The sequence below is a fragment of the Salvelinus sp. IW2-2015 genome, linkage group LG23 (genome assembly GCF_002910315.2).
Source record: "Salvelinus sp. IW2-2015 linkage group LG23, ASM291031v2, whole genome shotgun sequence".
NCBI lineage: Eukaryota > Metazoa > Chordata > Actinopteri > Salmoniformes > Salmonidae > Salvelinus > Salvelinus sp. IW2-2015.
The window spans coordinates 25,180,160-25,205,897 of record NC_036863.1 but is presented as its reverse complement, the minus strand read 5'-3'; the positions used below and the strand labels follow the sequence as shown (position 1 = coordinate 25,205,897).

General features: G+C 42.4%; 2 protein-coding genes across 10 annotated transcripts; both read left to right on the top strand.

The window, feature by feature from the left end:
- Positions 1-1,163: 1,163 nt before the first annotated feature.
- Positions 1,164-5,242, top strand: LOC111950730 (cytoskeleton-associated protein 2). 9 transcript variants are annotated; one of them, XM_023968571.2, is made up of 7 exons: positions 1,164-1,495; positions 1,585-1,658; positions 2,191-3,002; positions 3,113-3,467; positions 3,545-3,608; positions 3,774-4,041; positions 4,224-5,242. In XM_023968571.2, the coding sequence occupies exons 2-7, from the start codon at positions 1,620-1,622 to the stop codon at positions 4,498-4,500; spliced, it is 1,815 nt and encodes a 604-aa protein (XP_023824339.1). In that variant the 5' UTR covers positions 1,164-1,495; positions 1,585-1,619; the 3' UTR covers positions 4,501-5,242. The 9 variants fall into 9 exon arrangements, with proteins under 9 accessions (XP_023824339.1, XP_023824343.1, XP_023824341.1 ...); XM_023968575.2 differs by having other exon boundaries at positions 1,165-1,279; positions 3,545-3,596; positions 3,777-4,041; XM_023968573.2 differs by having other exon boundaries at positions 1,165-1,279; positions 3,545-3,596.
- Positions 5,243-15,305: 10,063 nt separating this feature from the next.
- Positions 15,306-24,042, top strand: LOC111950831 (52 kDa repressor of the inhibitor of the protein kinase). The gene is made up of 5 exons (XM_023968732.2): positions 15,306-15,562; positions 16,246-16,366; positions 16,861-16,968; positions 17,086-17,122; positions 17,331-24,042. The coding sequence occupies exons 1-5, from the start codon at positions 15,474-15,476 to the stop codon at positions 19,220-19,222; spliced, it is 2,247 nt and encodes a 748-aa protein (XP_023824500.1). The 5' UTR covers positions 15,306-15,473; the 3' UTR covers positions 19,223-24,042.
- The last annotated feature ends 1,696 nt before the right edge of the window (positions 24,043-25,738 follow it).

The following is a 25,738-nucleotide window of genomic DNA, read 5'->3' as shown; positions in this document are numbered from 1 at the left end:
TTTTATTCAGTTTAAGCTTATCAATATATACAATCTTATAAGCTTATCTGGCAACACAGGGCTTGTAAGAGGACTTTAGGTTATGACTGTAACCCAGGTTCTCTGATAGTATGAGTGAGGTATTTCACTTATTGGGTATACTGACTCCTGTATTATTTTTGAAAGACTCAGAGACGCTGCGTTGGACGTTTTTTATAGGGTAGGAGGGACACCCTTCCCCGACACACACGTCTCGACGTCCAGCCAATCATGGCTGGCGTAGTGTAATAAAGGCTTCTGACGAATACGCTGGGGGCGTATCCCATAAGTGAAATACCTGACCCATACTATCAGAGAACTGGGGTTACGGTCGTAACCTAAAGTTTTTCAAAGCCAAACCCACCACTCGTGTGCATGGCCAAAGAGCTCTATTTTAATGTTATCTGACCAAAGCACCGGTTCTAATCCAAGTGCTAATGCCATTTAGCAAACTCAAGGTGGTGCTATGATCAGATGACATACAAATAGAGCTCTCTCGCTCTCTCATTCAAGGGGCTTTATTGGCATGGGAAACATATGTTAACATTGCCAAAGCAATTGAGGTAGATAATATACAAAAGTGAACAGTAAAAATTACACTCACACAAGTCCCAAAAGAATAAAGCCATTACAAATGTAATAATGTATATATAGTGTTGTAAGGATGTACAAAAGAGAAAATAAATATGGGTTATATTTACAATGGTGGTTGTGCTTCACTGGCTGACCTTTTCCTGTGGCAACAGGTCACAAATCTTGCTGCTGTGATGGCACACTGGTATTTCACCCAGTAACGTTAGATATTGGAGTTTGTCAAAATCGGGTTTGTTTTCGAATTCTCTCTCTCATAAATGGAGGAACTTATTTAGAATAGTGAATTTGGTGATTTGCTTACACAAATGACCTAGGTCAATACAGTAGCATGAAAGTGATTTTATAAGTTATATAAAATGCCTCCCTATCCCATCTGGGGTGTTGCAGGCAGCCAGTAGTTTAGGAATTCTATTATGGTTCAAACATTCAAAAGTGCAGATGGATGCCTTCTCAGATGAACCCGCCCAGACCCTCCTCCAAAATGTCCCATGACCTCATTTCGAGACATTCGATTGGCTAAAATTAGTTTTCCCTGACAACATCCGGACCAATCTTATTTTTCATTATACAGCGCGAAAGTTGAATGGGTTTGTTTTGTGAGAGACGTTTTAGCTTTTGTCTCTGCCCGTCGGTTTTCCTCTTTGTCGACAATACATTCATTAACAAGGTACGCGCGATTATTTATTTTTATCCTGGTTCGCTAGTTAAACCTTCTGGATTGAAATTTACACCCGACTTGATCGTTTTCCAGCAACCTCTTACGCTCTGTTTCCAGTTAACTACCTACGGGTTGCAGGCCAACGGTCGACAAACGTTCATAATATATAACATAGTATTACTAGTTAGTAAACTGCTAGTTAGGTAGGCAGCTAGTCGTCAAAACGTACGTTTTAGAATCAGAATTCCTTGTAAAAAAAAATCCCACAAATATTCTAGCTCTGTTACTGATCACCTATATTTATATTTTTTTAGGGCAATAGGGGATTTGCCTTTTGTGCCCGAAGAAAATGGCCACAGTTACAAGAAAGAACACCAATTTAAAAAAGGTAAGGTAAATATGGGTGCGTTCGTAAATTCTCTCTGGCTATCTAATCCGATTTCAGAGCAGAATTACTGATGAATTTACGAACGCTCAACACCCGTTGCATATGGCGGGTGTCAGTAAACGTCGGGGAAAAAACGTCATTAAATTGTTTCCAGCAGCACAGCACAATCACCGACGGTCTGGATAACATGTAAACAGCCTAACCAGCTCTGCTAGGGCGAGTAAAATGGTCAGTGTGATGTTCTCTCATTTTGTGTCTAGAAGTAGCTAACTAACATTAGCCAGTTAACGTTAGCTTGGGTGCTTGCCTGCCGTTGAGGTCAGAACGCTTGGATCAACTTGCCATAGCGTTCAGTGTGCGCTCTGATCGTTCCGAGGGCTAAATACTCTGAATTTACTACCGCCCAGAGCACACTCTGGCACTCCAGATTGAATTTACAACCCCCCCCCCACCAAGTGCTTAGGGGTTGGCCTATCTATGTATTACGTCTAATTTATCTGTCTTGTTTCTTTGTCCTGTCTGCTATTATTAGGGCAACAAAGAGAATACCAAACCAACAAGTGGATCCACTAAGTGTTTAATTACCAGAGCTGCTCCTACTAAAACAGTGGCTGCTCAATTTGCCCCTCTGCATTCCAAGAGCAATAAAAAGGAGGACTTGGGAAAGGGAGAGGATGCTCTAAAGAAGGTCAAGACAGAGCAGAAAGATGTGATGGCAACAACCACTGGCAATACGAAGAGACGCAACACCTTCAGCCAAGCCTTCCTCACCAAACAGGCTGTCAGACAGAGAAAGCTGGTTGCAGATGCCCCAAAGCCTCCAGCTACCGTCCCAGTCAAACCTGTCCCTGGCGCATACAAAGGCAAGGTTGTCCAATCCAAAATAAGCTCCTTCAGGAAGCCTAGTGGCCTGGAAGGAGGGCTAGAAAGCAAAGCAGCTGCGAAGACRGCTGTGTCCAAAGCTAAGGGCCAAAAGCCTGGATATTTGACAAAGTCCAAATCTGTTGCTGATTTTCCTGGGCGTGACACGTTTAAGCCCCCCCAATCGTGTCAACCCTCAAGATCCAAGTCTGTGTCCAATGGGCCTCCTCCAGTCTCCAAGTGTCCAGTCCCAGCTATATGCTGTCCCACGGGCGTTCTCTCTGCAGTCCCTCCTTTCAGAACTGCTCCATTTACCACAGCTCGCCCAAGCTCCACTAGGTCTGCCATGACATCTAAGGGGAAAGAGCTACCGCAGGGCACCAAGCCTAAGATGACAGTGGCAACTGACAAGGTTCACAAGATTCCAGTTGCCAGCACCCGAAGCCAGTACAGGGCTATCACAGAGACGGCTGAAGAGAGAAGGTTTGCGATTTTATAATTTTTTAAAATTACATTCTTGAAAATTGTCAAATAACTGTTGGTAATTAGGTCAAGTGCTCAAAATTGTTTTAACTGATGTTTTTGATTCCCAGGACAAAGCTGGCAGAGTGGCTGGCATCCAAGGGAAAGACTCTGAAAAGGCCTCCCATATCAGCAGTGGCACCCCCAAAGTCTAAACCATTTGTGCAGCCAGAGCCTGAAGTGCACCCAGAATCCACAGCTGTCTCTCAACTAAAGACCAATGTTGCGCCTCAGCCCGTTGACCAGGAGCCACAACAACCTGTTGATGAGCCTGAACCGACTGTTCGGCTTAAAAACGACCAGGTGGTCATTGAACAGGAGGCAGCCTGTGCCTCAACTCCACTGACAATGAACACGACATTGGACCTGCTTGACAACTCTGATACAGATTTTCTTCCTGTTGATCCAGAGGTCAGAATGAATTATGTAAGAAACCTATATACTGTTTTATTCATCAACTCTTAAATATAACCTCATTGCCTCTGTCGTATGTCTTATCACAGATTGTGGTCAACCTTCGTGATGCATTGGAGAAGCCCTCAGCATGTGTGGATGGTACATTTTGTGGTTAATGCATTTACATTCARAGCGAACAGAAATACAGACGAATTTACTTGCTCATTTGACGTTGTCTGCCTAATTCAAATTATGCAACACAAAGGCTCAAATCGTGTAAGAGATGAACTTGTTAACTGTAGTAACGTGTTATATTCATTGGTGTTTCTGTTTTAGAAGACCCGAATGAGAAAAGGGATGAATCTGAAGAGAAAATGGTGGAGAGACATACAAATAAGGAATTTGAAGAAAGGAATGAGTCTCCTGTGAATAAGGATGTTGAAGTGAAATGTGACGTAGGAGAGGGAGCTTCAGAGCAGAAAGTAAGGAAGGGTTATATTGATGAAGTTCATGACGACGGTGACTGTTTGATGGAGACGACACCAGAGGCAGACGGCACATCAGTGGTGAAATACAGTGTGAAGACAACTCCATACCTGCAAAGGTGAGATTTCTTGTCTTTAAAAATACCTGCTGTAATCCTGTTATAACATCACTTCCATTTATAGCAACTTCTGGAGGTCATGGAGAACAGCACTACTTTACATCTCTATATTGAAATGTATATTAAACRGACATGGCTTTCAACTAATCACAAAATGCTGTCCATCTCTTTCCCCCCTCTAGTGTTAAGAGAAAAATCGACTGTGAGGCATGTGCAAGTGGTTCCAGGCGAAAGAGCACCATCAAGGATCTGAAGTTCCTGACACCAGTCCGTCGTTCCTGTCGCATCCAGCGAACAGCATCCCGCCTGCCTGGGATGCTGACAGACCATGACACCTGTGTGTCCTCGCTGGCTGAGCTGGTGAAGCTGGACGACGATGCCAACGCCTACATCTACAGGAGGAACCCTGCCCTTCTGGAGGACCTGRCTGACCATCCCAAAGACCTGGAGAGGTTCTGAGTCTTTGGATGATTGTGAAGAGGCACTTTACAGAAGGGGTATTAAAATAATGAAAATGGATGATTTGCTATTTTACYTAATGTTAATCCAAATTGTGATAATATGGACTGTGTGGCAGACTAATATTACTGATCCACTAAGACTGGGTGCCTCAATTAGGCATGCKTTTTTGTTCTTCTGTTTCTTATTTCTTTGTGTTGTCACTTCTCATAAGGAAGACTGGTTTGCTATACCTTGATCTGCTACACCTATTTTATTTGTTATTGTATATATTATCTGTTTTTATGAATGTATTGTTTGTTCTTTTAATGGCAGAGTTGATACGTTAATATCTACCACACAGTTTTACCATATATTTAATAATGTACAACACAGCTTTTATCGGCAAATCTGTGTTGCACATCAAGGAAAAGTGACATAACCTATTTTTTTAGCAAAATAGGTGTCTGGTAGAATTATTGCTGTTGCAATTTTAAATGGGAAATTCCAATAAATTGACAACTCACTGGCTGCAACTTGCCTCTTGATAGACAGTAATGCTACCTAACAAGTTTTAGAGGGCCAAACATGAGCGATGTCAGAACTCTTTAAAAATGTTATGTGTAGATTGAGCAGGAATATCTTTAACCACACAACAGGTGTAAGCAGAGTTTCTACACCAAGTCAATGAGAAGTGAAAAATTATTCCTTAGATAATTGTCATGATTAACGCTGTCTTAAATAAAACTGTATTTGACAAATGTTTCTGAATACAACAGGTGTTGACCTTCAGTGAAATGCTTACTTTACAAGCCCTTAACCAACACTGCAGTTTTTAGAAAAATAAGTGTTAAAGTATTTACTATATTAACTGAAGTAAATGAAAAAGAGCAACAAAATAACAGTAAAGAGGCCATATAAAAGGGGTACAGTGTCAGTGTGGGGGCACAGGTTAGTCGGGGTATTTGACATAATGTATAGGTAAATTGACTGCATAGATAATACATAGTGAGGGGGGATCAATGCAAATAGTCCAAGTAGCCATTTCGTTAGCTTTTCAGGAGTCTTATGGCTTGGGGATAGAAGCTGTTAAGAAACCTTTTGGACCTAGACTTGGCCCTCCGGTACCGCTTGCTGTGCAGAAGCAGTCTATGAGAACAGTCTATGACTAGGGTGCCTGGAGTTTTTGGCAAATATTAGGGCCTTCCTCTMACACTGGTATAGAGGTCCTGGATGGCAGGAATCTTGGCTCCAGTGATGTATTGGGCCGTACGTACTACTCTGTAGTACCTTGCGGTCATAGGTCGAGCAGTTGCRYTACCAGGCGGTGATGCAGCCAGTCAGGATGCTCTCGATGGTGCAGCTGTAGACCTTTTTGAGGATCTGGGGACCCATGCCAAATCTTTTCAGTCTCCTGACGGGGAATAGGCGTTGTTGTGCCCTCTTTAAAATTGTCTTGATGTGTTTGGACCATGACAGTTCGTTGGTGATGTGGACACTAAGGAACTTGAAGCTCTCAACCTGCTCCACTGCAGCCCCGTCAATGAGAATATGGGTGTTTGCTCGGCCGTTCTTTTCCTGAAGTCCACGATCATCTCCCTGATCACATTGAGGGAGAGGTTATTATCCTGGCACCACACTGCCAGGTCTTTGATCTCCCTATAGGCTGTTTCATTGTCAGTGATCAGGCCTACCACTGTTGTGTCGTCGGCAAACTTGATGGTGTTGGAGTCGTGCTTGGCCATACAGTCATGGGTGAACAGGGAGTACAAGAGGGGGCTGAGCACGCACCCCTGAGGGGCTACTGTGTTGAGGATCACCGRGGCAGATGTTACCAAACCTTACCACCTGGGGGTGGCCCGTCAGGAAGTCCAGTTGCGGCATACAAATTGGTGTGGGTCTAGGYTTTCTGGGGGTAATGGTGTTGATGTGAGCCATGATCAGCCTTTCAAAGCACTTCATGACTACAGACGTGAGTGCTACGGGTCAGTAGTTATTTAGGCAGGTTACCTTGGTCTTCTTGGGCACAGGGACTATGGTGGTCTGCTTGAAACATGTTGGTATAACAGACTCGGTCAGGGACAGGTTGAAAATGTCAGTGAAGGCACTTGCCAGTTGGTCAGCGCATGCTCGGAGTACGCGTCCTGGTAATCCGTCTGGCCCCGGAGAGCGTGATCACACAGTCGTCTGGAACAGCTGGTGCTCTCATGCATGCTTCAGTGTTGCTTGCCTCGAAGCGTGCATAGAAGTAATTTWGTTTGTCTGGTAGCCTCGTGTCAATGGGCAGCTCACGGCTGTGTTTTTCCCTTTGTAGTCCATAATAGTTTGCAAGCCCTGCCACATCCGATTAGTGTCAGAACCGGTTTAGTTAGATTCAATCCTAGTCCTGTAATGCCTGTTTGATGTTTCGTCAGAGGGCATAGCTTGATTAGATTCCTGTTCCTTGAATCTGGCAGCTCTACCCTTTAGCTCAGTGTGGATTTAGCTTGTAATCCATTGCTTCTGGTTGGGTTATGTACGTACGGTCACTGTTGGGGCGACGTCATCAATGCACGTATTGATGAAGGCAGTGACTGAGGTGGTGTACTCAATCCCATCGGAAGAATCACGGAACATATTCCAGTCTGCTTGCAAAACAGTCCTGTAGTTTAGGATCTGCGTCATCTGACCACTTCCATATTTAGCGAGTCACTGGTACTTCCTGCTTTAGTTTTTGCTTGTAAGCAGGAATCATGGAGGGAGAGCTTTGTACGCGTCTCTGTGTGTGGAGTAAAGGTGGTCTAGAGTWTTTTTWTTTTTTTTGGTTACACACGTAACAGGCTGGTAGAAAACGGATTTAAGTTTCCCTGCATTTAAGTCCCCGGCCACTAGGAGCGCCGTCTCTGGATGAGCATTTTCTTGTTTGGAGGCAGCTGTTCTATCTTGCCGATGCAAGGAAAACCCAGCCAGCTGTATGTTATCCATGTCGTCGTTCAGCCACAACTRGGTGAAACATAAGATATTACAGTTTTTAATGTCCCGTTGGTAGGATAGTCTTGATCGGGAGCTCATCCAGTTTATTATCCAATGATTGCACGTTGGCTAATAGGACTGACAGTAGAGGCGGGTTAACAGCTCGCCGTTGGATTCTTACAATGCACCCTGACCTACGACCCCTATATCTCTTTCTCTTCTTCATGCGAATGACGGGGATTAGGCCTTGTCCGGTGTCTGAAGTAAATCCTTTGCGTCCACTCGTTAAAGAAAAAAACTTTGTCCAGTACGAGGTGAGTAATTGCTGTTCTGATATCCAGAAGCTCTTTACAGTCATATGAGACGGTGGCAGAAACATTATGTACAAAATAAGTTAGAACGTGAAAAAACACTCACAATAGCACAATTGGTTAGAAGCCCGTAAAACGTTTGCCATCTCCTCCGGCGCTGTTGTAGTTGAACTTGGTTTTACTCCAACCTCGTAAAAGGGAAAACTGATACGTTTTCAATTTCATCAAAAAACTGGGAGAGGGGCAGAGAGAGGCATTATTTTAACTCATTCAAAGAGGAGACATAACTTTATTGACATAACAGTTAGGAAATGGTCATCACATGCATGGAACTTCCTTCCATCTCATATTGCTAAAATAAACAGCAAACCTGGTTTCAAAAAACAGATAAAGCAACACCTTGCAGCACATCTCCCCTATTTGACCTAGATAGTTTGTGTGTATGTATTGATATGTAGGCTATGTGTGCCTTTTTAAAAATGTATGCAGTTCTGTCCTTTAGCTGTTCTTGTCTATTGTTTCTGTATTATGTTTCGTGTTTGGTGTGGACCCCAGGAAGAGTACCTGCTGCTTTTGCAACAGCTAATGGGGATCCTAATAAAATACCAAATACATACTTACACACAGGACACCTCCACGTCCTCCTCTCTTAGTGCCACTGGGCTTGTTCAACATTGCAGCCAACAGTGAAAGCTTGCGTCATAAATAGCTAGTCATTATTTGTAGGTCAGTCAGTCACAATTGAACCATGATCCATTTAAGCAATAAGGCCCGAGGAGGTGTGGTATATGGCCAATATACCCAGGTAGAGGGCTTTTCTTATGCATGATGCAACGCGGAGTGCCTAGATACAGCCCTTAGCCGTGGTATATTGGCAATATACCACAAACCCCAGAGGTAGCCTTACTGCTATAATGATCTGGTTACCACGTAATTGCAGCAGTAAAAATAAATGTTGTCATATCCTTGGTATACAGTCTGATATACCATGGCTTTCAGCCAATCAGCAATCAAGCTTGAACCACCCAAGTTTATAATACGGTTTTTGAACCTCCAGAAAGGAAGAGAGGCCCATCTTCTCCCTCCGCAGGCGGCATGTTTTCGTTGTTTCGCCAACAAGCAAGGAGTTTTTGTATGGAGGTCAATGATCGAATTTGTCAAGAAAAAAACGACGGGCTTACTTACTAAGTAAGTTTATTTGATCGAATACACGTTTCGTAATTCTTAAATTAAGAGTGTACTGATATCAGTACCTGTCAAAAGTTTGGACACACCTACTCATTCCAGGTTTTCTTCTATTTTTACTATGTTCTACATTGTAGAATAGTAGTGAAGACATCAGAACTATGAAATTATACATATGGATATTTTTAGTAACCAAAAAAGTGTTATAATAAATCAAAATATATTTTTTATTTAAGATTTATCAAAGTAGCCACCCTTTGCCTTGATGACATCTTTTCACTCTCTTGGCATTCTCTCAACCAGCTTCATGAGGCAGTCACCCTGGAATGCATTTCAATTAACAGGTGTGCCTTGTTAAAAGTTAATTTGTACAATTTCTTTCCTTAATGCGTTGAGCCAATCAGTTGTGACAAGGCAGGGGGGGGGGGTATACAGAAGATAGCCCTATTTGGTAAATACAAAGTCCATATTTGGCAAGAACAGCTCAAATACACAAAGAGACAACATTCCATCATTAATTTAAGATGTGAAGGTCAGTCAATCCGGAAAATTTCAAGAACTAAAAAAAAAAAGAAATTGCAATCCAAATAAATGCTTCATAGAGTTCAAGTAACAGACACATCTCAACATAAACTGTTCAGAAGAGACTGCGTGAATCAAGCCTTCATAGTCGAATTGCTGCAAAGGAACCACCACTAAAGGCCACCAATAAGAAGAAGAGACTTGCTTGGGCCAAGAGACAGGAGCAAATGGACATTAGACCGGTGGAAATCTGTCCTTTGGTCGGATGAGTCCAAATTGGAGATTTTTGGTTCCAAACGCTGTGTCTTTGTGAGATGCAGAGTAGGTGAACGGATGATCTCCACATGTGTGGTTCCCACCGTGAAGCATGGAGGACAAGGTGTGATTGTGTGGGGTGCTTTGCTGGTGACACTGTCTGATTTATTTAGAAGTCAAGGCACACTTAACCAGCATGGCTACCACAGCATTCTGCAGCGATACGCCATTTCATCTGGTTTGGGCTTAGTGGGACTATGTAACGATGTGCACTGAGAGTTGGGAAGCAAGCTCAGGGAGTGAGTGTTTTAATAAAATAAACGAAACATAATACAAAACAATAAGTTAGAACAATGAGACATATTTCACTGGATYTTTAAATGTGAAGCATCCGCTTGGCGATTCCACTCACTACCAAGTATGGTAGTGAGAGGAAGCCCACCTCTCACCACCATATTTTCTCCTCTCACTAGTGGGAGAAGTTCGAACGAGATAGAATTTGGCCGACATTCTGCAAATTTTCTCAAAGAAACATTTGATCTCAATAGAGTTTCTGTTKCCAAAACTATAATATGTTATGAACAGAGTGGACTACGGTTTGTAAACTTTAACCTTTGCATAAGTTTTAAAAAATTGCATTGTTTAGAAAGAGTGCAAATGCACACTTCGCAGAGTAGGCGTTCCCTAACGGAAATATGCCACTATGGCTAATTTGTTCCCATTGGAAACGACAGYCTGTGGTCTATGCTGTGGTCTATATTGGTTTAGTTATACAATTATTTGTCTGAATGAACCAGAGGTAACTCATTTCTGGTACGTTGCCTATGCCCACGGCAATGGGCTGCGCGTGCATTCTGGGCGATTTTGGGTCAAGTAGTGCTCTCCTTCAAGGAGTGAATGGACAGATAGAAAGTTGCACACTCCAACACTCAGACATAATTTACAAACAAAGCATTGTGTTTAACGAGTCTGCCAGATCAGAGGCAGTAGAGGATGACCAGGGATGTTCTCTTGATAAGTGTGTGAATTGTACCATTTTCCTGTCAAAATGTTGGGTGTCAGGGAAAATGTATGGAGTAAAAAGTACATTGTTTTCTTTAGGAATGTGGTGAAGTCAAAGTAAAAGTTGGCAAAAATATAAATAGTAAAGTAATGTACAGATACCTCAAAACTACTTATGTAGTACTTTAAGTTGTTTTACTTAAGTACTTTATTCCACTTATATCTAGGTGCCTCAATTACTTCGTACCCCTGGACATAGACTCTAGATTATTACGTGTTTTACTTTTCTATTATTATCATTTTTTTCTTTCTCTCTGCATTGTTGGGAACGGCACGTAAGTAAGCATTTCACTGTTAGTCCACACCTGTAGTTTATGAAGCATGTAACAAATACAATTTGTTTTGACCATAGCATATCAACCCAGAGCATATCGGACTGCTTTAATCTACCACATCTCCGGATTCCTACCGCAAGTGCTGAACCTTTACTCTGGATCATCGCAGCTAGCTAGCTGCTATATGAGTGGCGACTTCTGGCTAACGTCTCTGTCCCGAAGCAAGCTCCAGTTAGCCTGGAGCTAGCCTTGAGCTATGCCCATCTCCCGGCTAGCCAAAGAGATCCATCAGATAATTCCTGAGCTTCAATATCACTTTTGCACATTGGCCTGGACCCTTTGCTGCCGACACAGAGCCCCGCCGGTCCATCACGACTGGTCTGCCGACATAACCGTCCGAGGCAGTTTCAACAGGCACTCTCGTTGCGACGTCCCCCTGTGGCCCATCTGCTAGCTTACTAGCCCCGGCCTGCTAGCTGTCTGAATCGCCGTGTCTCCAGCTGGCTTAGCTACTCACTGGACCCTATAATCACTTGGCTACACAATCCTCTCCCTAATGTCAATATGCCTTGTATATTGCTGTTTTGGTTAGTAATTTCTGTCTTATTTCACTGTAGAGCCTCCAGCCCTGCTCAATATGCCTTAGCTAGCCCTTTTGTCCCACCCCCCACACATGCGCTGACCGCACCTTTCTTCAGAGCTCGTACTGTTAGGTGACCTAAACTGGGACATGCTTAACACCCCGGCCATCCTACAATCTAAACTAGATGCCCTCAATCTCACACAAATTATCAAGGAACCTACCAGGTACAAGCATAAATCCGTAACCATGGGCACCCTCTTAGATATCATACTGACTAACTTGCCCTCTAAATACACCTCTGCTGTCTTCAACCAGGATCTCAGCGATCACTGCCTCATTGCCTGCGTGCATAATGGGTCCGTGGTCAAACGACCACCCCTCATCACTGTCAAACGCTCCCTAAAAAACTTCAGCAAGCAGGCCTTTCTAATCGACCTGGCCCGGGTATCCTGGAAAGATATTGACCTCATCCTGTTAGTAGAGGATGCCTTGTTGCTCTTAAAAAGTGCTTTCCTCTCCATCTTAAATAAGCATGCCCCATTCAAAAAAAATTGAACTAAGAACAGATATAGCCCTTGGTTCACCCCAGACTTGACTGCCCTTGACCAGCACAAAAACATCCTGTGGCGTTCTGCATTAGCATCGAATAGCCCCTGCGATATGCATATTTTCAGGGAAGTCAGGAACCAATATACTCAGTCAGTTATGAAAGCTAAGGCTAGCTTTTTCAAACAGAAATTTGCTTCCTGTAGCACTAATTCCAAAAAGTTTTGGGACACTGTAAAGTCCATGGAGAATAAGAGCACCTCCTCACAGCTGCCCACTGCACTGAGGATAGGAAACACTGTCACCACCAATAAATCTACGATAATCGATCATTTCAATAAGCATTTTTCTACGTCTGGCCATGCTTTCCACCTGGCTACCCCTACACCAGGTAACAGCTCTGCACCCCCCACAGCAACTTGCTCAAGCCCCCCCGCTTCTCCTTCACCCAGATCCAAACAGCTGATGTTCAGAAAGAGCTGCAAAATCTGGATCCCTACAAATCAGCTGGGCTAGACAATCTGGACCCTCTCTTTCTAAAATTATCCTCCGAAATTGTTGCAACCCCTATTACTAGCCTATTCAACCTCTCTTTCGTATCGTTTGAGATCCCCAAAGATTGGAAAGCTGCCGCGGTCTTCCCCCTCTTCAAAGGGGGAGAGACTCGAAACCCAAACTGTTATATACCTATATCCATCCTGCCCTGCCATTCTAAAATCTTCGAAAGCCAAGTTAACAAACAGATCACCGACCATTTCGAATCCCACCGTACCTTCTCCACAATGCAATCTGGTTTCCGAGCTGGTCATGGGTGCACCTCAGCCATGCTCAAGGTCCTAAACGATATCATAACCGCCATCGATAAAAGACAGTACTGTGCAGCCATCTTCATCAACCTGGCCAAGGCTTTCGACTCTGTCAATCACAGCATTCTTATCGGCAGACTCAATAGCCTTGGCTTCTCAAATGACTGCCTCGCCTGGTTCACCAACTACTTCTCAGACAGAGCTCAGTGTGTCAAATCGGAACGCCTGTTGTCCGGACCTCTGGCAGTCTCTATGGGGGTGCCACAGGGTTCAATTCTCTGGCCGACACTTTTCTCTGTATATATCAATGATGTCACTCTTCCTGCTGGTGATTCTCTGATCCACCTCTACGCAGATGACACCATTCTGTATACATCTGGCCCTTCTTTGGACACTCTGCTAACAAACCTCCAAACGAGTTTCAACGCCATACAACACTCCTTCCGTGGCCTCCAACTGCTCTTAAGTGCTAGTAAAACTAAATGCATGCTCTTCAACCAATATCTGCCCACACCCTCCTGTCCGACTAGCATCACTACTCTGGACGGTACTGACCTACAATATGTGGACTACTACAAATACCTAGGTGTCTGGTTAGACTCTAAACTCTCCTTCCAGACTCACATTAAGCATCTCCAATCCAAAATTAAATATAGAATCGACTTCCTATTTCACAACAAAGCCTTCAATCATGCCGTCAAACATACCCTCGTAAAACTGACTATCCTACCGATCCTGGACTTCGGTGATGTKATTTACAAAATAGCCCCCAACACTCTACTCAGCAAACTGGATGTAGTCTATCGCAGTGCCATCTGTTTTGTCACCAAAGCCCCATATACTACCCACCACTGCGACCTGTATGCTCTGGCTGGCCTTCACTACTTATCCGTCGCCAAACCCACTGGCTCCAGGTCATCTATAAGTCTTTGCTAGGTAAAGCCCCGCCTTATCTCAGCTCACTGGTCACCATAGCAACACCCACCCGTAGCACACACTCCAGCAGGTATATTGCACTGGTCATCCCCAAAGGCAACACTTACTTTGGCCGCCTTTCCTTCCAGTTCTCTGCTGCCAATGACTGGAACGAATTGCAAAAATCTCTGAAGCTGGAGTCTAATATCTCCCTCTCTAACGTTAAGCATCAGCTGTCAGAACAGCTTACTGATCACTGTACCTGTACACAGCCAATCTGTAAATTGCACATCATCATCTGCACATGTATCACTCCAGTATTAATGCTAAATTGTAATTATTTTCGCCTCTATGGCCTATTTATTGGCTACTTCCCTACTCTTCTACATTTGCACACACTGTACATAGATTTTTCAAATTTTCTTTTGTGTTATTGACTGTACGTTTGTTTATGTGTAACTCTGTGTTGTTTTTGTCGCACTGCTTTGCTTTATCTTGGCCAGGTCGCAGTCGTAAATGAGAACTTTTTCTCAGCTGGCCTACCTGGTTAAATAAAGGTGAAATAAAAAAATTGCCACCACGCACATCTAGAAATGTTATGTAGTCTAACATGCTTCCTCCATGCAGTAGATGGCGCTAACACGTTTAATTCTGAAAGGTTTTACATTTTCGTTTTTTGGCTGACACTGGCTGTCTTTTTTATTTTATTCATAACTAATCAATACAAAAAAGTACATGGGGGAACACATTTATAATTCTAACATCTTTTTTGTTGCCAGAGTTTTTTATTGTCTTAAAATATAGTTCCATTTATTTTTGCAAGGTAATAAAATGTGGTGTTTTGCTTGTCAATTTACATTTGTGAATATACAATTTGGCCAAAATAATAATGAAATGAATTACATAAAATTGTTTCAACTTATTTCTACCATAAGTAAAGAATCCAAGCAGCACATTTCCCTGTAATAGTGTAAAATCTTCATAAATGTGTTAAATTATAAATCTACTGATGTCTTGCCACAGATTCCTTACATGAATACAATGCTAAAAAAGATGCAACACTGTTTCTGGGTGGTCATTACAAAAGGTACAATTTTAATGTGTGTTTTTTTTTTACTTCTTCATATTTTGGTTGGCAGGATAATATTTATGAATAATTTTTAAAGAAAGTTCCTTCATTTTGTTAATAAGTACCTATGTGTGTGGCAACATCCAAACTTTTTTCCAAAAGACATTATCAATAAAACCATTCCAATAAGGCATGACATAAGGTATAGTTGAAACAAGGCTCGTTTTTCTCTGTTGTTGAGTGGACTTCCTACCCAATTGAAGTTGACATTTAAAACGGTTAAGGCATCCCAACGATCCCAAATAGCGTTGATTATTGTGACAGACATGCGCACTGGGATGTGACGTTAGCAAAGCATTGTGGGAAGATGGTTTATTCGCGCGTCCCGTTGTTTCCACCAGGATTCAAGGCCACATCTAGCACCGCAGCGCGCTCGTCTATTCTTTAGTAATTTCAGGGTAAAGTGAATATTCAAAATTACTTTTGAAAAGTAGCATATTAGCAAAACTAACAATGTCCAACTTTTGCTCTGCTCCGAATTGCACCATAAGAAGCAATGAGTCAGCATCGCCATTCTTCAGGTTTCCAAGGGACACTGAAAGGTATAGTAGCAATCTGACTAAGTTGTGGTTCTTTGCTTGACATTACGTACGTTACTGACTTAATAGCACGGTAAGGTAGCCTAACGTTAGCTGTTAGCTGTCAGCCAGAGATGTGCTTCGAGTAGTATCTAGCCTACTAGTTAGTTTTGCTGCATGCTTGCAGAGATAATTGCATAGCTAGCCTTTTGGGTTTTGTAAATCAGTAGGTCTTATTTTTAATACCAGAAAGCTAGCTTACTAGAGATGGCTTTCGGAATGACACAATGTTTTAGTTTGCATGTTCTTGTCAACGTGGCACACGTGATTATACCATTGTCGTCTATGGTAGTCATCACAGGAGGTTGGTGGCACCTTAATTGGGGAGCACGGGCTCGTGGTAATGACTGGAGCGGAATGGGTGTAATGGTATCAAATACATACATTTGATGCCATTCCATTTGCTTCGTTCCAGCCTTTATTATGAGCCGTCCTCCCCTCACTAGTCTCCACTTAATCATATCTATTGTAATGAAACAGTAGGGAGCAGGTCTCGAGCCCGAGGTCCGGCGCGCTATCGACTGTGCAGCAAAAGCATGCTCAAGCGGCAAAGTCGACTTCCGCGCTTATAAACCCAGGGTCGTTACACTATGTTCAGTGATAGTTAATTGTATACATTTGAATTTTGTTTTGTCTGTCTTGCACAGATGCAAGCAGTGGGTGGACAACTGCCATTGCAAGGATCTTGAAGATAAAACACCTGACCAGCTAAACAGACACTACAGACTTTGTGTTAACCACTTTGAACCATCCATGATATGTAAAGCAGTAAGTGATGTTGATGCTCGAGCTTAATGTTTTTTTGGACTAACTGAAGCATATAAAGGTGTAACATGGAGAAATTGCTCTGCCATTTTCTGGTGGCTAAAATTCTAATAGTATAATTTCAGTTTGTGACAAAACAAGCAATGAAAGTGTAGAGGATCATTGTACCATCTAAACCGCTGTGAAATATATTTTCAATAACCAAAATATTGTATTTTCAGTTTGAAGCTGGTGTACAAAACCGAAAATAAGATGCAAAAATGAAACTTAAGAACAGGAAGCATATAAATATATCACATAGAACTGACCTACTTCTTAGACTTGCGTTCAATGAGAATGATGACTAACATTTCTATGTGAATTTGGTCGTCACCCAAAAAGTTAAATATGTAGCTTTAACATTTGAAATGGATGTAGTTGAACAGAGATGTGCACCTCAGTGCTACATACCCATCAAATAGGTTAGGTTAATCTCTTATCATCTTTCATATTTTCAGAGTCCTTACAGGACAAAGCTGAAGGATAATGCCACACCAACCATCTTTGACTTAACAAGCCACCTCAATAATCCACAATGTAGGCAACGCAAGAGGATTAAAGAGCTGGTATGGGTTTCTTCTGCATTTACCAAATCACAAGTCAAATACTCAGTGTATTTTTTACAATTTTTAAAGGCTTCTTCTAACAGTTTGGTATTGACTGTTTATTTCTTTCTATTGTAGAGTAATGCAGAAGCAAGACAAATGAAAGAGAGGAAAAGTAAGTTGTGCATCCGATTTACGTTGAACAACCGTTTTTGTTGAGGCTGTTTTACAATGTAATATGATAATTATCAAGGTTTAAATTTAATGACCAGTAATGAAGGACGTCTTTCTCTCTTCATCATAAGACAATGCACGATCACAGGACCCACAAGCAAAAAGTTACGTTAATCCTCTTTTCCCAATATTGATTTGTTTGTCTATAGAGGACTCGGTGGACCAGTCAAAGACGAACAAAAATTATGCAGAAGGTCAAGTTGACCCTGAGACAAACGACACCACCCAYCTGACCTCTAAGGAGAAGGAGCATAGAGAATACCTCAAATCACTATTTGAAGTTATTGTAGTGTTGGGCAAACAAAACATACCTCTGAATAGACATACCAAGGAGGTGCCGGAGAGCAAGTGCCTTACTCCGAGCAACTTCAAGGCGTTGTTGGAGTACCGAATGAATGCTGGTGGTGACGAAGCTCTTAGGAAAAGGTTTGAGATGAGTGCTATGAACAAAGAGTGCTGTACCWTCACCCAGCAGATGCAGATGATGGAGGTCTGTGAGAGTTGCATCCGTGAGGAGCTCTTACAGGAAGTCAGAGAGGTTCGCTTCTTCTCATTGGTCACCGACGATGTGGTTGAGATCTCTGGCGAGAGCCACCTCCCCATGTTCTTGCGTTTTTTGGACCAGGCCAACTGCTTGCGGGAGGAGTTTGTGGGATTCCTTCCATTTGAGGGAGAAGATGAGACCCTGATGGAGAGGCTGCTGACTGAGGTGACAAAGAAGTGGGGTTTAAATATGGACTACTGTAGAGGGCAGGCCCACTTCAGCTCCGGTGTGCATTCTAGCAAAATGAAAGCCATTGCAACCAAACTCACAGAGATGTACCCCACAGCAGTATACACACCAAGATCCACCTGTGCCTTAAATGCCTCACTGGCAAGTGGAGTGGCCTTGACAGGCGTTCAGATTGTCATGTCTACTTTCAAGAAGATTGAGTCTTTTTTCAATGAGGCTTCTTCACTGCAATTGGAGTTGGAGAATGCCATCTCCATTTTCTACCAGGGTAATGAAGAGAAGGCCAATGATCTGAAAGAGGCCTGCCGTACCAACTGGACAGTGAGACATGATGCATTCGAGGTGGCAGTCGATGTCCTGGAATCTCTTCTGCTCTGCATGGATAGTGTTCACGATAATGAAGATCTGAGGTGGAGTGACCAAGTCACAAATGATGCCTTGGAGATATCAGAGGCTCTGGCTGATTTTGAGTTTGTTGCAACGTTGGTTGTGCTGAAAAACACCCTGTCATTCACAAGAGCCTTTGGCAAGAACTTGCAAGGGCCAACGATGGATGTCTACTTTGCTGCCAACAGCTTGACCGCTGTGTTGCACTCGCTGAACGAGGTCTCGGATAACATTGATGTATACCATGAGTTCTGGTTTGAAGAGGCTGTTAACCTAGCCGCTGCACTGGAGATCCCGGTCAAGGTTCCCAGGCTCTACTTGAGAAAGCACCACGCAGAATCTGGAACAGAGATCCAGCCTGAGAGCTACTTTAAAGAACACCTGACCGCCCCGGTGGTGAGCCACGTCATCAATGAACTGAACGACCTCTTCTCTGAAAACCACCTCAACGCCCTGAGATGTCTGACGCTCGTCCCTGCTGTCATGGGGCAGCTGAAGTTCAACACTTCTGAGGAGAACAACGTGGAGATGTACAGGAACGACCTTCCCAATGCAGACACTCTCCCCACTGAGCTGCACTGCTGGAGGGTGAAGTGGAAGCACAGGGGCAAGGTGACACTGCCCTCCACCGTCCATGAGACGCTGCAGCTGGCTGAAGTGAAGTTCTTCCCCAACGTACTTGCCTTCTTGAGGGTGCTCTGCAACCTGCCAGTCCTGAGCCTTGATGTCGATGGCGATGCTTCACGTAAACGCTTTCAGATGTACTTGGAGAACACACCTGACAAACACAGGTCCAAGAGTCTGGCGTTTCTGAACATACATTATAATGCCAGACATGACCTGGATGTCATGGTTGATAGTTACATTAAGATGTACCCTGAAAATGAAAGTCATGAGCAAGTATGCCAGCCTGTTGACTAAATTACTTGTTCTTTTATGTTAGTAGTAGTCTGTCCTTAGCATTTGTGACCTGAGCTTATCTATCACCTATTGGGTGTTTGATATGTTGAAACCACTTATTTTGGCTCTATATGTTTACCAATGACCAATGCAAATATATGCATTTTTTGTTGTTGGGGAAAATCAATCGTTAGTTTTAAACTGCAAAAAGTATGTGGACACCTGCTTGTCGAACATCTCATTCCAAAATCATGGGCATTAATATGGATGGTGAAGCGTAATTCATCACTCCAGAGAACGCGCTTCCACTGCTCCAGAGTCCAATGGCGGTGAGCTTTACCTCTCCAGCCGACGCTTAGCATTGCGCATGGTGATCTTAGACTTGTGTTAGGCTGCTCGGCCATGGAAACCCATTTCATTAAGCTCATTACGAAAAGTTATTGTGCTGACATTGCTTCTTGAGGCAGTTTGGAACTCGGTAGTGAGTGTTGCAACTGAGAACAGACGATCTTTACACGCTTCAGCACTCGGCGGTTCCGTTCTCTGAGCTTGTGTGGACTACCACTTCGTGGCTGAGCTGTTGTTGCTCCTAGATGTTTCCACTTCACAATAACAGCACTAACAGTTGACCGGGGCAACTCTAGCAGGGCAGAAATTTGACAAACTGGCTTGTTGAAAAGGTGGCATCCTATGACTTTGCCACATTGAAAGTCACTGAGCTCTTCAGTAAGGCAATTCTACTGCCAATGTTTGTCTATTGAGGTTGCATGGCCGTGTGCTCGGATTTTATACACCTGTCAGCAACGGGTGTTGCATAAATAGCCAAATCCACTAATTTGAAGGGGTGTCCACATACTTGTGTGTACAGCACCTTCAGAAAGTATTCATACCCTTTGACTTGTTCCACATTTTGAATAAAAAAATTGGTGAAAAATACACATTTATTCCTTCTACAATACCCCATAATGACAGTGTAAACATGTTTTTAGATATGTTAGCACATTTATTGAAAATGAAATGCATTAATATCTCATTTGCATAAGTATTCACACTAGGGATGCAGGATATATCGGTGAACATATTGGAATCGGCTGATATTAGCTAAAAATGTCTAGTTTAACGCCCCGATGTTAAAGCTGACGTGCATACCTATATAATGTAGGTACATGATGCCACGTAAAATMTTGCGCTATACGTGCAACACAGCATTCCTAAACTATCTCACAATGTCTGCTGTGGATCGAGCAGTCATTTGAAAGAGTAAAAAAAATGTCAGCGAGACAACTCAAAGGCGAAATCCATTAAAGCCAATATAATGGAATCCATTGCCCTTGACAATCAATCGTTCTCTGTCGTGGGTGATGTTGGCTTTCGCGACTGGTCGAGCCCCACCAAGTGCGCTATTTTTCAGATGTTGCACAGTAATGGCGTCYCTGCTATTAGCTTCATGACATGCATACTATGGAACGCCGTTTGGGTCTTTGCGTGTCAAAAAAGATACAGTAGCACTGTCAAAGCTGTACAAAAAAATCTGCAAACACAGGCCACGAACGACGTGTTTACAATACCGCGTTGGTAATAAAGCATAATTTGTTGGACCGCAACTTCTGGGGTAGCTAGCTTGGCACCTAGCTAACACCAATACAACCAGCCTGAAAACAATGACCAATAGAACCTGCAATCATTTATATTATTCTTAGCAATGATTTAGGAATCCTTGTGAGTAAGTATTAGCTAGGTTGTCACTTTTTGTTCAGCTATTGAAATTGAACTTCAGTTCATGAAAATAAATAGCTAGTCAGCAACATAACCCTGTTGCCCAAAGCTAACGTTATAAGCAGCCAGCTAGCTTCATCTGGCTAGTGAGGCTCGACCGCAAAGGGTTGTTGTGAAGCTAGCCACAATAAGGATTAGGCACAATAGTGGAATTTGCAGTTTGCCTTCAAAATAAAAGTTTGTCATTGACAGTGATGCAAATGAATACAAATAGAATTATGCCATTTTTTWTTTTGAACGCTAACCACAAAGCCTACTATTGTGGCTAGCTTTGCATAGATGGGTCTGACCACCATGAATCAAATAAAAATAATTATAATTAGGGTTATTTTAGATGACACCTACTATATAGTTAGCTAGCTACTGAAACGGATGTTGTGTTAATTGACATATCTTTTTTTGACACGCAAAGACAAATGGTGTTCCATAGAAATCCTGTTTGAGAATGGAACGATTTGAACAACGAAACAGCACAGCAAGTAAGTGAAGTAAATAGGTTTTGATTATGTTTTACTGGTAATGGGGACATGCGTAAATGCCAACAAAATAACTTTTTGGTGTGCGTGTGTGTAACCTTTTATTTAAGTCAGTTAAGAACAAATTCTTATTTACAATGACGGTACGGACGACGACGGGTAAATTCTGCGCCGCACTATGGGACTCTCAATCACAGCCGGATGTGATACAGCCTGGATTCGAAACAGGAACTGTAGTGATGCCTCTTGCACTGAGATGCAGTGCTTTAGGCCGCTGTGTGTGTGTGTGTGTTAAATAATTAACTACTAGAATGCTTAAAAGGCCGCTAAAATTGTAAATATCGGTATCGGGTTTTTTGGCAAGGAAAATATTGTAATCGGCCAATAATGTCATATCGGTGCATCGCTAATTCACTCACACCCCTGAGTCAATACTTTGTAGAAGCACCTTTTGGCAGCGATTACAGCTGTGCGTCTTTCTGGGTAAGTCTCTAAAGCCTTGTTCACACTGCAGGCCGTAATGCTCAAATCAGTTTTGTTTTTCAAATCTGGACTACAGACAGCACGTAACAAGCGACKAAATCTGATTTATTTGTGTGTGTTAAGACAGCAGTCATTTGCTGACACTGCTATGCTAGTTGTCATAATATGACGGGTGTGTGCAGTGGTGTTCCCTATCACAACAATGCCTGCCATGGTCATTTCCCAGTTGCATTGAATGTTCAAAATCATAGTGTAAGAACAGTTTTCTAAAGCCTCAAAGGATAAGATGATCCAACTTTAAAAACGAGTCCTAGCTAGGTAGCTGTTTTGGTTTGTAGCTCATTCAATAATTTTGTTTGTAAACAATTAACAAGCTAGTTGGCTACCACAAGTCCTTGTCAAACTGTCAACAGAGTAAGTTAGCTAGCTAGCTAGCAAGCAAGGAGATATGCCGAATAACAGTCTAAAAACCACTTAAGGGAAAATCAGATTTGAGCGTTCAGACACAAGTCACATGGCCAGGAATCAGATTTGTATCTGACTCCAAACCACCTATGAAGTTGGTTTGAAATGTAGCTTGGAATATCAGATTCCATGTGCTTTTTGGCCGGATATGCAAATAAATAGGATGTAAGTCACTTTAAACTGCCAATGTGAACATGACTTAAGAGCTTTCCACACCTGGACTGTGCAACATTTTCCCATTTTGATTATTTGGCAACATCTTCAAGCACCTTCAAATTGGTTGTTGATCATTGCTAGACAACCAACTGTAACTCCGTCTTCTTGGTAAGCAACTCCAGTGTAAATGTATTTAACTAGGCAAGTCCYTAAAGAACACATTTTTATTTACAATGACGGCCAAACCCGGATGACGCTGGGCCAATTGTGCGCTGCCCTATGGGACTCCCAATCACGGCCGGATGTGATACAGCCTGGATTCGAACCAGGGACGCCTCTTGCACTGAGATGCAGTGCCTTAGACCGCTGCGCCACTAGGGAGCCTATTGGTTAGGGCGTTGGACTAGTAACCGAAAGGTTGCAAGATCGAATCGCCGAGCTGACAAGGTAAAAATCTGTCGTTCTGCCGCTGAACAAGGTAGCTAACCTACTTCCTAGGCCGTCATTGAAAATAAGAATTTGTTCTTAACTGACTTGCCTAGTTAAATAAAGGTGTAAAAAAAAAAAAGAAGGGAAATTCTGTTTTTGCTCTGGGATTTTGCCTGTGCTAAGCTCCATTCCGGTTCTTTTCTTTATCCTGCAAAACTCCCCAGTCCTTAACGATTACAAGCATACCCATAACATGATGCAGCCATCACTATGCTTGAAAATATGGAGAGTGGTACTCAGTATTTTTTTTGTATTGGATTTGCCCCAAACAACTTTTTGTCCTGAAAAGTGTTCATTGCTTTGCTGCATTTTTTTTTCAGAATTACTTTGTGCCTTGTTGCAAGCAGGATGCATGTTTTGGAATATTTTTTTTCTGTACAGTCTAACTTTTCACTCATTGAATTGGGTTAGTATTGTGGAGGAACTACAATGTTGATCCATCTTCAATTTTCTCCTATCACAACCAATAAACTCTTAACTTTATTACAGTCACCATTGGCTTCATGGTGAAATCCCTGAGAGCTTTCCTTCCTCTACAGCAACTGATTTAGGAAGGATGCAGGTATCTTTGTTGTGACTGGGTGTATTGATACACCATCCAATGTAATTAATAACTTCACCATGCTCAAAGGGATATTCAATCTCTGCTTTTTTTTATTTTTTACCCATCTACCAATAGGTGCCCTTCTTATCGAGCCATTGGGAAACCTCCCTGGTCTTTGGTTGAATCTGTTTGAAATTCACTCATTGACTGAGGGACCTTTACAGTTATCTATGTGTGGGGAACTGAGATGAGGTAGTCATTCAAAAATCATGTTGAACACTATTGTTGCACACAGTCCATGCAACTTATTATGTGACATGTTAAGCAAATTTTTACTCCTGAATTTATTTAGGCTTGCCATTACAAAGGGGTTGAATACTTACTGTGTCAAGACATTTCAGCTTTTCATTTTGAATGAATATGTCAATTAAAGAAACAGAATTCCATTTTGACGTGTGTGTGTGTGTGTAGGCCAGTGAATGAATACATTTTTTAAAAATGTAATCAATTTTAAATTCAGGCTGGAACACAATTTGGAAAAAGGYGTGTGATTTATTTTCTGAAGGCACTATGTACAGTTTAAACTCAACTTTTTTTTTTTGTCTTGAATTTCTGCAGTAGTGGTATGTGGGTAAAATCCAGTTTTCTGTGCAACTTGCGGTAAATCGGCTGCTTGTGGGAGGTGAAGTAGATGACGCATATCACAGTTACGTGATCTACAGCATGGTTAAGCAAGTTCATGTTTCCGACATTTTCGGACCACTGAACTACTGATTTAGAGCCACAGAGTTGTAGCAAAGAAAACAGTAGCTGCCTCCACTATTTCAGCACCATTTCAACATCAAATCACCTCTGCTCAGTGTAATACAGTGACAACTAACAGGCTGACAACACCGCTCGCGTCGCAAAATAAATTTAMAAATCTGTTATTCAATTATTGCACCTACACTGCTCGCGTGCGCCAACGAGCGTCTGCATTTGTAAGGGCTAAAATAGAAGTTGTTTCTATTCCTGACGCAGATCGCGCTGCAAGTCCTGCCTCTCCCATCTCCTCATTGGTTTATAGAAGCAGGTACCCATGTGCCATCTCCTCATTGGTTATACCCACGTGGGTGACTGAAAGACGAACGAAGTCAGTGGCGGTATTGCACCTAATTTATGATTGTTGCCAATCACAATATAAAGTCAAGAGAAGAAAAAGCCTGGAAGGTGGAGAGATGACTAGAAACGATTCYTTTGACCGTTTTATGTGTGGATTAATTGGCGGAGTAGAGGACCTTGTGCATTTCAGGTAAAATAACAACTCAATGTTTGTCTCAGGACAAATTAGCTAGCAACAGCAATTTTTTTGTTGTCCGAGGCTACATGGGAAAAATGGTTGCTCGCTAGCCTAACTTCCTTTCATMGGCAACGTTAGCTAGTTAACATTAGCCTTCTACATCTAGCTACTGTACATCTTGAACTTCCATCCTCTCAGGTCAGGGGCACAACAATGTATGATTTAATGGTTGGATCAGAATCGCAGTTATAATCATTGGCCAGGATGGAGATTTTAAGTAAAACCACAAGTCCAAATCCATAACTGCGTCCATGGCTAATTTAGGAAAGGGACAATTTTAGCTAGCTAGCCACCGGAGGACAACACAACTAGATGCAACAGTTCAAGTTTTTCTGTTAATGACGTATGCTCTCAAAGCGACTTGATAGGAGACGCCAAATCCAAGCTAGCTTCCCTTGATACTTTTTTTGCGCTCGTTCAGTTTAGCTCAACGCTGACTGGCAGATTTTAAAAAATAATAATTTGTCAAGGGAGGCCAAATGCTCGCTGGCTTCCCTTGCATTCAATGCTACGTACGGGTGGCAACATTGTCATACTCGTTTGAACCAGACAGTATTAGATAATGGCCTACACGTAGACACCGAGGGTCGCTATTTTGCTCGCTCGGATGCTTTCTCCTGTGAGATACATTGTCTCTTGCAAATTGAAGGAAAATTATTAAACACAGACAAAATGTAACGGTATTTTAAAAACATTTTGAGGAAGCCTGGTTTCTCTTGGCGTCCATGAATACATGCCACTGAATTTATGTATAGGTAATTTATGTTTATGCAACTGGAAATGTAATATGTAAACTTGTCTTGTTCCCA